Raw genomic sequence first — 13,125 nt, 5'->3', positions numbered from 1 at the left:
TGAGTTGCCTATTATGGAGGGCTGTAGTAAGGGAATAGTCAAATTTCTAAATACAGAAGTTATCAATGTATGGTGAAGGTAGCAATATGATAATAAGATAGAAGGTGGGTCATGGCATGCTGGCCTTTACTGGCCAGAGCATACAGTATAAAGGTTGGGAAATCATTGCAGCTGTATAAATGCTGGTCAGGCGACATTTGGAGTATTATGTACAGTTCTGGTTGTCATACTGAGGGAAGGATGTGAAGCTTTTGGAAAAAGCACAGATAAGATTCACCAAAATGTTAGTTGGTTGGGATCATATTCGCTCTAAAGAGAGGTTAGACCAATTTGGATTGTTTTCTCTGGAGTGCTAAGGCTGAGGGTTGAATTATCTAAAATTATGGGAGACATGGTCAAATACTAAGAGCATAGGCTTGCAGTGAAAAGGGGACAGTTTAGAGGCAACTTGCAGGGCAAGGTTTTTACAGTGATTGGTACTTGGAAAATGCTATCAGAGGAAATGGTAGATGCAGATACAATAGCAACATTTAAGACGTGTGTGCAGACAGACGGGGTTCTTTACCCTGGCATCATGGTATGCTGGAGTGCCTGTTCCTATGCTGTACTGTTCTATGATCAGCCATGTCTAGAAGATACATTTAATGTCAGAGAAATGTATACAATATACATCCTGAAATGCTTTTTCTTCGCAACCATCCATGAAAACAAGAGTGCCCCTAAAGAATGACAGTTAAATGTTAGAACCCCAATGTTTCCCCCCCCCCCCACCCGCCACAGCTCTCCTCCTTCCCGCCGGTAAGCGGCAGCAAGCAATGAAACCCCTCTCCCCCACTGACACAGAGCTCTCAAACATGAGCAAAGCAACAGCAAAGACACAGACTTCCAGTACTCCAAAGACTACTTGTTCACCTGATATTCGACAAACTACAGGCTCTCCCTCTCCCCTTAATAAGAGAGAAAGAGATGTCTCCGTTTCATAGCAAGAGGGGAGACATAACAAACAACTTGCTGGTTTACGATATTAAAAGTCCATTGTCACTTTTCCTGAGCTCTGCACCCAAAGATCTTGGGTCTCTGAGCACGCAGCCTTAGATCTCCCAGAACACGCCGATCCGCCCATCTCTAGAGCCACGAAATCTTGGTTCTCCAAAGGAGGGCAAAATTCTTGGCGTGCCAAATAACGGCCAGTCACGAAAGCTCGAGAGCAGGTCCCATTCTCGCAAAGAACTATAGCCAGCATGTAACTCGAGCTCAGGGTTTCCAAAAGAACCCTGAAAGAGATAAATACAGATACTTAAGATGGAAATAGAGTTGTTTCCAAAAATGCAAGGCGCCATTAATTTTCGTAAACTGCTGCTCCTAGTATGCATTGAATGGTGAAGCAAGCTCAAAGGCCAAGCAGTCTAGTTCTATTTTTCTGTATGTTTAGCTAATATAACTGGAACTATCCTACTTGATGATTCACTTACTTAGACCACACTGTCACATTTTCTTACATAACAGCAGAAGTGAATCTTTGATTCTAAAGTGTTCCCTCAGAATATCAAAATATAAGCAAGAGATTATTCTTCGTAATAGATCAATCCTCTTTCTCTTTCAGAAAAGCCACAGCTTGTGAGTATTTTCCGTTCGAAGAGGTAAAGCAAAACTATTTTCAAACATTAGTTGCTTGTGAGGTAGCTACACAGTATAGCTAACAATACAAAGTACTTTTTTCTGGGTTTCAGGTGATCAAAGAATTTCTTATCAGCAAAGAACAGCCAATTCAAAAAGCTCAGTGGAGGCGTCCAAAGCTGTTACTGCTTCAGGTAACTAGTATAATTTCGTAAAGCAGGCCACCAAAAACCTCACTATAATTCAACTAATTAGAAAATACAGTTTGAAAATCTTCAAGGTCAGATGTTAAATGAACTAATCAATGTGATAACCAAAAGTCTAAGTTTTTAGTTTTTGATATATTTCCTGATTTTAGTAGAGTACCGGCACTATACTCAGTGGCCATTTTATTAGGTTCCTCCGGGTACATAATTAAGTGGCCACTGAGTGTACGTTCGTGGTCTTCTGCTGCTGTAATCCATCCACTATCCACTTCAAAATTCAATGTGTTGTACATTCAGAGATGCTCTTTTGTACACAAGCGTTGTAACATGCGGTTACATTAGAAAAGAGTGACAAAGGTTCAGAAGGTGTTGAATTATTGTGGGTGGAGTTAAGGAACTACAAGGGTAAAAATGTCCCGATGGGAGTTATATACAGAACCCCCCCCCCCAAACAATAGTAAATTGTGGGTTACAAATTACAGAAGTAGGTAGGGAATGCATACCAGAAGTTCAATGTTACAATAGTCATGGAAGTTACCGGATTGGGAAGCTTTTTTAAAAAATCAGCAGAAGGCAACTAAAAAAAAAGGTAATTAAGAAGTAGAAGTAAGCTAGCCAATAATATTAAAGAGGATGTCAAAAGTTTCTGCAGATACGTAAAGTGTAAAAGAGGGGCGAGAGTGATATTGGACCACTAGAAAATGATGCTGGAGAAGCAATAATGGGAGACAAGGAAATGTTGAATGAACTGAATAAGTATTTTGCATCAGTCTTCACTGTGGAAGATACTAGCAGTAAGGTTAGGGGTCAGAAGTGTTTGAAGTTACCATTACTAGGGAGCAAGTTCTTGGGAACTTGTAAATCTGAAGGTAGATGAGTCACCTGGACCAGATGGTGTACTCCACAGGGTTCTGAAGAGGTGGCTGATGAGTCTGGGGAGACTTTGGTAATGATCTTTCAAGAGTCGCTGGATTCTGGAATGGTTCCAGAAGATTGGAAAATTGCAAATGTCACTCCACTCTTCAAAAAGGAGAGGGAGAAGAAAGGAAGCTATAGGCCAGTGGTCAGGAAATGTTGGAGTCGATTATTGAGGATGAGGTCACAGAGTACTTGGAGGCACATGATAAAATAGGCCGTTATCTGCATGGGAATATGCTCAAGGGAAAATCTTTCCTGATTAACTATTTTGGGATTCTTTGAGAAAATAACAAGCAGGATAGACAAAGGAGACAGTTGATGTTGTGTAGTTGGATTTTCAGAAGGCCTTTGACAAGGTTTCACAAGAGGCCTTTTAACATGGTATTACAGGGAAGATTCTAGAATGGATAAAGCAGTGGCTGATCGGCAGGAGGCAAAGAGTTGGAATAAAGGGAGCCTTTTCTGTTGGCTGCTGATAACTAGTGGTGTTCCGCAGGGGTCTGATTTGGGAACGCCTTTTACATTTTATGTCAATGACTTGGATGACAAAAATAATAGCCTTGTTGCAAAGTTGTGGACAATATGAAGACAGGTGAAGGGGCAGGTAGTTTTAAGGAAGTAGAGAGGCTACAGAAGGACTTGGACAGATTAGGAGAATGGACAAAGTGGCAGATGGAATACAGTGTCAGGAAGTGTATGGTTATGCACTTTGGTGGAAGAAATAAAAGCGTAGACTATTTTCTAATTGGAGAGAAATTTCAAAAAACTGAGATGCAAAGAGATAACATTCCTTGTGGAGGATTCCCTAAAGGTTGATTTGCAGGTTGAGTCTGTGGTGAGTAAAGAGAGTGCAATGTTAGCATTCATTTCAAAAGAGCTTAAATATAAAAGCAAGGATGTAATGTTGAGGCTTTATAAAGCACTGGTGAGGCCTCACTTGGAGTATTGTGAGCGGTTTCAGGCTCCTTGTCTTAGAAAGGATGTGCTGACACTGGAGAGCGTTCAAAGGAGGTTCACGAAAATGATTCCAGTATTGAACAGCTTGTCATATGAAGAGTGTTTGATAGCTCTGGGCCTGTATTCACTGGAATTGAGAAAAATGAACAGTAGCCTAATTGAAATGTATCAAATGGTAAAAGGTTTTGATAGAGTTGATGAGGAGAGGATGTTTACTATGGTGGGACCCTCACAGAATAGAAGCGTGTCCTTTTAGAACTTAGATGAGGAGGATTTTATTTCGCCATTGGGTGAATTTATGGAATTTGTTGTCTCCGCAGCTGCCTGTAGCAAAGTCTTTACAAATATTTAAAGCAGAGGTTGATAGATTCTTGATTGGTGAAGATATGAAGGGATACTGGGAGAAGAGAGGAGACTGGGGCTGAAAGGAAAAATGGATCAGTCATGATGAAATGGCAGAGCAAACTCGGTGAGCCAAATGGCCTAATTCTGCTAATTATGATCTTGTAAATAATTTTCAGGCCTGTGGTTCTGGATCCAGTGAAGCATTGCTTGATATCTGCTTTGAAACTCAAACTGATTTTGTCAGCACAGGAACTTTCAATCTTTAAGAAACTGTAACTGAGGCAAGGTTTTCTACTTAACTAATCCACTGAGGTCACCAAGCAGTTAATTTTTCATGGCTGGGATGGTAAAGTGACAAAGCAATATTTAGAATTTAAAATTTATTTTTAATATCATTAGTTTAGGTGGATAATTAAACATAATTAGTCATGCCGGATTAATAGAATCTTTCCTTTCCGTTTTAGAATTTTGTTCTGGATAAAATGGAATGGCCTAGACATTACACATGTGAAAAAGTGCTGCCGTTACTTTCACATTACGACATGATGGAGAGAAGATTAGGTAAAAGGGACACAGGCCACTTACAGCCTGTAAGGTAACAACATATTGATTAAAAACAAAAAAAAAAATCAATGGAGCTGCATGAGATACAGAGTTAACATTTCAGATCATATCTAACTGGGTAAAGTAGAAATACAATTGTAGAGAAGGGGCAAACAAAGCAAAAGACTGGCTTTTTTTGATAGCAAGAAGACTATTAGTGAGTGATACATCTACTCAGTTGTACTTTGTTGGGTACTCCTGTAGACCTGCTCATTAATGCAAATATATAATCAGTCAATCATGTGGCAGCAACTCAATGCATAAAAGCATGCGGACGTGTTCAAGTGATTTAGTTGCTGTTCAGACCAAAGCAAAGTACGGGGAAGAAATGTGATCTAAGTGACTGACTGTGGAATAATTGTTGGTACCAGATGGGCTGGTCTGAGTATCAGAAACAACTAATCTAATCTGTGGGTTTTGTGGACAACAGTGCCTTGAGTTTACAAAGAAGGGTGCAAAAACAAAACATCCAGTTGTGAGGGCAAAAGCACCTTGTTAGTGAGAGAGGTAAGAGAAAGGCCAGACCAGTTCATAATCTTATCAACCTCTCTCAGCCTCTGCTGCTCCAGAGAAAACAATCCAAGTTTGTCCAGGCAGCATCCTGGTAAACTTCTTCTGAGCCTTCTTCCAAATCTCGACATCTTTCTTGTAGTTCAAGTCAACCATACATGAACACAGCCAAGTAAGCAGTGTGACTCCATGGCTAAGGTAAAAAAACACAGTACCAACAGTTATACTGATGCACCATCAATAACTCACACTGAGACGTAGGCGAGATATCGGCTTTTATTGACTGGAAGAAGGAACCAGGAGTGAGTGTCTATCATACAAGGTCTTGGAGACTGAGGCCGAGCGTCAGGCCGCAGGTCTCCTTTATACAGGGGCCTGTGGGAGGAGCCACAGGAGCAGTCAGCAGGGGCATGTCCCGACAGGCACATAGTTCACCACACATACACAGCACAAGGCACATATAGCACACATAAAGTATACGTGTAATACTGTCACACAAAAAATTTGTCTAAGACCAGTCTACAACTGAACCCAGCATGGCTTGTTCTTCTGCCGAGTGGCCACTTGAGGCAGCACCAGTTTACGCTGCCTCGGGTGAAGTGCACTGATTTGGACACCTGTTGCCTGGGCGGCTGTAAATTGGCAACACCACGGCTTGAGGCCTACTCCTTGCTACAATCGAGGCCTTGCAGCTTCACCCCACACCCACCAATAAACCAGAGAATTGGACTTGAGCATTCCACATTAACAACATCGAACGGGGTCTTGCAATCACAAGAAAAGAGACTAAGATGATCACTCACTGTTACCCTGTACACTGCTTTCACTCTATAACTCCTCAAGTGCCTCTCTGATGCAGGCAGCAGCACAATCCAAACACAGTCCAGCTCCTACAGTTTCTCTGCCAACAAACAGCTCACTGATGGGGGAGACCTGCAGAAAATTGTTCTTCATGTCCAGCAGGATCTGCAGTTGTAATAAATATGTTTTTTAAATACAATAGCAGCTTTGGTTGGCCCTGTAGCAGCTGCTGAAATCAAATGTGCCGCCATCTTACCAGAAGGACATAATGGGACGAACAGAACTGTATGCAATACTCCAGATGCAGCCGAACTAGAGTTTTGTAAAGCTGCAACATCATTTCCTGACTTTTGAGCTTGATGCTTTGACTAATAAAGTCAAGCATGCCAAATGTCGTCTTATCCACCCTACCCCGAAATGTACTGTGCAATACGTTTGACTTACCAGGGCGCAACACTTCACACTTGTCCGAGTTAAACGTCATCTGCATTTTCACCACCCATATCTGCAACTGATCTATATCATGCTGTATTCTTTGCCAGTCATCTACACTGTTCACAACACCACCAACCTTTGTATCACCTGCAAACCTATTACCCCATCTATTTGCGTTTTCATCCAGGTTATTTATATACCTCACAAACAGCAGAGGTCCCTGTATGGATCCCTACAGAACACCACTAATCACAGACTTCCAGCCAGAATAAGTCCCTTCGCTCACCGCCCTATTTCTTCTATGGGGAAGCCAGCTCTGAATCCAAACAGCCAATTCACAACTGATCCCATGCATCTGAATCTTCTGGATGAACCTCCCATGAGAAACTTTGCCAAACCCCTTACTAAAATCCAGGTAGGCTATGTCCACAGTTCTACTTTCATTAATCACCTTCATCAAAAATCTCAAGTTAGTAAGAAAGGACTTGCTAAGTTCACTAAGTTCAATTTCAAGTTTGTTATTCAACTGTTCACATGAATACAGCCAAGGATATATCCCATAAGGCCCTGGGGACCTTTCCACCCTAATGCTTTTAAAGAGACACAACACTAGGCTTCTCCTTTACTTGAAATGATCTGCATAGTAATCCTCTCAGCACTGATCTCCCTGTCCTCCACATCCATCTCCTTTGTAAATATGTAAATTACTCATTAAGGACATCACCTATTTCCTTCACATTCAGGCAAATGTTTCCCCCCTTTAACCTTGAGTGATTCCGCCCTATCCAAAGTTAGTTCTTTTCTCTCCTATCAAATAGTATTTCACCTTATGACAAACATTCCAATAAGATGGTGACGTGCTCGGGCACTGCTGGTCCTTAAGAACTTCAGGTACTGTATGTCCACCCCTATCTGTCGGTTGGCAGTGGAACTGGACTTGGTGTGGATTACATTGCTGCCTGCTACAGAGAGGTGTCAGTGCGCAAAGGCAGTGTGCGGCCTAACAGTAAGTGGTTGTCTTAGTCATCTTTCTTGTGATCACAATACCCTGTTGGATATTGGTAATATGGGATGCTGCAAATCCAGTTCGCTGTTTCTTGGTTGAGGAGCTGTGTGGCTTCGGTTGTAGCACAGACTAGGCCTCGTGCTGCAGTGTCACCTATTTATAGACAATAGACAATAGGTGCAGAAGTAGACCATTCGGCCCCTCGAGTCTGCACCGCCATTCTGAGATCATGGCTGATCATTCACTATCAATACCCAGTCCCTGCCTTGTCCCCATATCCCTTGATTCCCCTATCCATCAGATATCTATCCAGCTCCTTCTTGAAAGCATCCAGAGAATTGGCCTCCACCGTCTTCTGAGACAGTGCATTCCACACCTCCACAACTCTCTGGGAGAAGAAGTTCTTCCTCAACTCTGTTTTAAATAACTGACCTCTTATTCTCAATCCATGCCCTCTGGTACTGGACTCTCCCAACATCTGGAACATATTTCCTGCCTCAATCCTATCAAATCCTTTAATTATCTTAAACGTTTCAATCAGATCCCCTCTCAATCTCCTCAATTCCAGTGTGTACATGCCCAATCTCTCCAATCTCTCTGCGTAAGACAGCCCTGCCATCCCAGGAATCAACCTAGTGAATCTACGCTGCACTTCCTCAATTGCCAGAATGTCCTTCCTCAAACCTGGAGACCAAAACTGTACACAATATTCCAGGTGTGGTCTCACCAGGGCCCTGTACAAATGCAAAAGGACATCCTTGCTCTTGTACTCAATTCCCCTTGTAACAAAGGCCAACATTCCATTTGCCCTCTTCACTGCCTGTTGCACTTGCTCATTCACCTTCATTGACTGGTGAACTAGGACTCCTAGGTCTCTTTGCATTTCTCCCTTACCTAACTCTACACCATTCAGACAATACTCTGCCCTCTTGTTCCTGCTTCCAAAGTGGATAACTTCACATTTACTCACATTGAATGACATCTGCCAAGTATCTGCCCACTCACCCAGCCTATCCAAGTCTCCCTGTATTCTCCTAACGTCCTCTTAGCATGTCACACTGCCACCCAGTTTAGTATCGTCAGCAAACTTGCTGATATAGTTTTCAATGTCCTCATCTAAATCATTGACATAAATCGTAAAGAGCTGTGGTCCCAATACAGAGCCCTGTGGTACCCCACTAGTCACCTCCAGCCAGTCCGAGAAACACCCATTCACTGCTACCCTTTGCTTTCTATCTGCCAACCAGTTTTCTATCCATGTTGAAATCCTGCCCCCAATGCCATGAGCTCTGATTTTACTCACCAATCTCCTATGTGGCACCTAATCGAATGCCTTCTGAAAATCTAGGTACACAACATCCACTGGCTTACCCTCGTCTAACATCCTTGTTACACCCTCAGAAAACTCCAACAGATTAGTCAAGCATGATTTGCCCTTGGTAAATCCATGCTGGCTCAGCCTAATCCTATTTCTGCCATCAAGATGTGCCACTATTTCGTCCTTAATAATGGACTCAAGCATCTTCCCCACGACTGACGTTAGGCTAACAGGGCGATAGTTCTCTGTTTTCTCCTTCCCTCCCTTCTTGAAAAGTGGGATAACATTAGCCACTCTCCAATCCTCAGGAACTGATCCTGAATCTAAGGAACATTGGAAAATGATTACCAATGCATCCGCAATTTCCTGAGCCACCTCTTTTAGAACCCTCGGATGCAGACCATCTGGACCCGGGGATTTATTAGCCTTCAGTCCTACCAGTCTACTCATCACAGTTTCTTTCCTAATGTCAATCTGTCTCAATTCCTCTGATATCTTATGACCCTGGCCCATTCATACATCTGGGAGATTGCTTGTGTCCTCCCTGGTGAATTCAGATCTAAAGTACGCATTAATTTCTGTTGTCATTTCCCTGTTTCCCATAACAATTTCTCCCAATTCATTCTTCAAGGGGCCAACATTGTTCTTAACTATCTTCTTTCTCTTTACATAGCTAAAAAAGCTTTTGCTATCCCCTTTTATACTCCTGGCTAGACTGAGCTCATACCTGATTTTTTTCTTTCCGTATTGCTTTTTTAGTCAAGATCTGCTGTTCCTTAAAACTTTCCCAATCATCTGTATTCCCACTCATCTTAGCCCTGTCATACTTCTTTTTCTTTAATGCTATGCAATCTCTGACTTCCTTTGTCAACCACTGTGGCTCCTTCCCCTCTTTGAATCCTTCATTCTCATTGGAATGAACTGCTTTTGCATCTTTTGTATTATCCCCAAGAATATCTGCCACTGCTGATCCACTGTCTTTCCTGCCAGGGCATCCGCCCATTTAACTTTGGCCAGCTCTTCCCTCATGGCTCCGTAGTCTCCTTTATTTAATTGCAACACTGACACCTCTGATCTGCCCTTATCCCTCTCAAATTGTAGATAAAAACTTATCATGTTATGGTCACTACTTCCTAATGGCTCCTTTACTTCAAGATCACTTATCAATTCCTGTTCATTACACATCACCAAGTCCAAAATAGCCTCGTTCCTGGTTGGCTCAAGCACAAGCTGTTCCAAAAATACATCCCTTAGACACTCCAAAAACTCCCTATCCTGGGGTCCAGCACCTACCTGATTCTCCCAGTTCACCTGCATGTTGAAATCTCCCATAACGACTGCATTACCTTTAGCACATGCCAATGTTAACTCCCTAATCAACTTGTACCCAATATCCACGCTACTGTTTGGGGGCCTGTACACAACACCCATTTGGGTCTTTTTACCCTTACTGTTCCTCAGCTCAATCCACACAGACTCTACTTCCCCTGTTCCCAAGTCACCTCTTGCTAAGGACTGAATCTCAGTCCTCACCAACAGGGCCACCCCACCCTCTCTTCCCATATTTCTGTCTCTAGGATAGCACGTATACCCTGGTACACTCAATTCCCAGGCCTGATCCCCTTGCAGCCATATCTCCGTTATCCCAACAATATCGTTGTTCCCCATTTTCATCTGAGCTTCAAGCTCATCTGTCTTATTTCTGACACTAAGCGCATTCAAGTATAGAATTCTTAGCCCATTCCTCCTCTCTTTGCTTAAAACACTGTCTATTGTACCTAACCCAGCTCCTTGAACTTCCATCGGGCTAATTGCACCTTGAATTTTGATGACCTTCTCAAGATCACCCAAACCTTCTACACATTTAACCTCATGCTCCTTCTGACCAACCCTCTGTACATGTAACTTTTCCAACACATGTTCTGTCTCACCTTTCTCCTTTACACAATTAATATTTGGGAAACGTGTATTCCCCACCTGTCCCTTATCCTTCATCATATCATCTTCTCTCGTAATCTGGATCCCTGCCCCCTGCATATCTAGTTTAAACCCCTCCCCGAGCAGCACTGGCAAACATTCCTGCAAGAATGTTAGTACCCCTCCAGTTCAGATGTAGACCATCCCTTCGAAACAGATCCCAATGTCCCTGGAACAAAGACCAATTATCCAAAAACCTGAACCCTTCCTTCCTGCACCATGCTCTCAGCCTCGTATTAATGTGCATAATCATCCTATTCTTCGCCTCACTCGCACGTGGCACAGGTAGCAATCCCGAGATTGTCACCCTGGAGGTCCTGCCTTTCAGCTTCCCTCCTAACTCCCTGAACTCTCTAAGCAGGACCCCCTCACTCACCTTACCTACATCGTTGGTCCCTACATGGACCACTACATCTGGATTCATGCCCTCGTGCTCAAGAATAGCCTGCACCCGCTCTGAGATGTCCTGGACCCTGGCACCAGGGAGGCAACATACCATCCGAGACTCCCGATCTGCCCCACAGAATCTCCTATCTGCCCCCCTGTCTATAGAATCCCCTAAAACTATCGCTCTCTTCTCTTCCCTCCTCCCCTTTCTAGTTGAGGGTTCAACCTCTGTGCCAGAGGCAGGACCACTACAAGTCATTCCTGGTAGGTCAATCCCCATCAACAGTATCCAGTACGGTATACTTATTGTTAATGGGAATGGCTGCAGGGGTGCTCTGCTCTCTCTGCCTTCTCCCCCTGCCTCTCTGGACCGTCACCCATCTGTCTACTTCTTGGATTTTTGTTGTGACTACCTCCTGATAACTCCTATCTATCTCTGCCTCTGCCTCCCGAATGATCCGTAGTTCATCCAGCTCCCGCTCCAACTCCCTAACTCGGGCTGATTGGAGCTGCAGCTGGACGCACCTTTTGCAGGTGTGGTCATCAGGGACAACTGTGTTGACCCTGACTTCCCACATACTGCATACGGAGCACACCACTGCTCTGACTGTCTCCCCCATACCTGAACTGGATTAATAGAATAAGTCTTAAAAAGCACCGAGCGACCTTACCTTCTACCCCTCAGCGAGCAATCACACAGGCTAACTGAAGTCCCCTTACGCCGAAGCCCACTTAGCCAAAGCCCAGGACTCTGCTTCCACGGACTCCGCTGCCCGCTGAAAAGTCCTGCCTTTTAAGTGCACGCTCAACGCTGACGTCACTCGCGCCTGCGCAGTTCCCCCTCCTCCACAGGTATTGACCAGGTAGGCTTAAATCCTACCTACAACGGTCGAATTCTCTGAGCTTCCAGCTGAATCACAAGCTGTAACTTGCTCCCGATTCAAATATTTGCAGCCATCCAAAAGAGAGGCGGTGCTGCTCTCCAGTGTTTGCTCTTGCCAACAACATTCATGGACTCAGGACCTGCGCTATGTTATATATTTTTTGGTGTGACTTTTACTAGTGAATTATATATGCATTGTGCTGTGTATGGCTAGACACTGTGCTCTGCACCTTTGCCCTAGAGGAACACTCTTTTCTTTCTTTCTTTCTAAATCTTTTTATTAATATTAATAATATGGACAGAATACAGATGATATATTGATAAAGAAATTACCAACATACACATTCCATTACATATGAAAAAAATACATAATAGTTACAATATAAATGAGTTTACCAAGACATAAGCCATAAGATATATGTATGGACATAGTAAATCTAAATATTTCATAATGTATAATATAAAAAAAACAGAAAAAAGAAAGAAAAAAAAACAAAAAAAATTTATATAATGCAGAACTAACTAATCTAATCTAATAACTATAACTAATAAGTAATATAAAAGAAAAAAAAACAAAAGAGAAGGATAAAAAAAAAGTGGGCTGTTTATAATATCTCACAAAAATAAGTATTCATCAATGCCGTCACTTCCGGTCCTCTCAAAATACATGAGCTAAAAGCTGGGAAATCAAATGTACTTGGCAAAGGGTCATATTACATCATATGAAAATGTTGAATAAATGGTCTCCATAACTTTTCAAATTTAATAGAAGTCTCAAAAGTACCACTTCTAATTTTTTCTAAATTTAAACATAACATAGTTTGAGAGAACCAATTAAATACAGTGGGAGGATCAATTTCTTTCCAATTCAACAATATAGATCTTCTAGCCATCAAAGTTAGAAATGCAATCATTCGACGGGCTGAAGAAGATAAATGCTGTGAATCTAACATTGGTAAACCAAAAATTGCAGTAATAGGATGAGGTTGTAAATCAATATTCAAAACCGCAGATATAATATCAAAAATATCTTTCCAATATTTCTCCAAAAATGAACATGACCAAAACATGTGAGTTAAAGACGCAATTTCAGAATGACATCTATCACAAATAGGACTTATATGAGAGTAAAAATGAGCTAATTTATCCTTGGACATATGGG

General features: G+C 42.4%; 1 protein-coding gene across 1 annotated transcript in view; it reads left to right on the top strand.

Annotated features, from left to right (window-relative positions):
• The window catches only part of LOC132400288 (flap endonuclease GEN homolog 1), a 37,762-nt gene that overhangs the window by 17,099 nt on the left and 7,538 nt on the right, over nucleotides 1-13,125 (top strand). The window contains exons 9-11 of the mRNA XM_059981255.1: nucleotides 1,604-1,640; nucleotides 1,731-1,811; nucleotides 4,508-4,638. Coding sequence (XP_059837238.1) covers nucleotides 1,604-1,640; nucleotides 1,731-1,811; nucleotides 4,508-4,638 — 249 coding nt within the window. The remainder of the gene's footprint in view (nucleotides 1-1,603; nucleotides 1,641-1,730; nucleotides 1,812-4,507; nucleotides 4,639-13,125) is intronic.

The sequence above is a fragment of the Hypanus sabinus genome, chromosome 10 (assembly GCF_030144855.1).
Source record: "Hypanus sabinus isolate sHypSab1 chromosome 10, sHypSab1.hap1, whole genome shotgun sequence".
Taxonomy (NCBI): domain Eukaryota; kingdom Metazoa; phylum Chordata; class Chondrichthyes; order Myliobatiformes; family Dasyatidae; genus Hypanus; species Hypanus sabinus.
The sequence above is the reverse complement of the archived record's forward strand: the minus strand, read 5'-3'. Positions and strand labels throughout refer to the sequence as shown.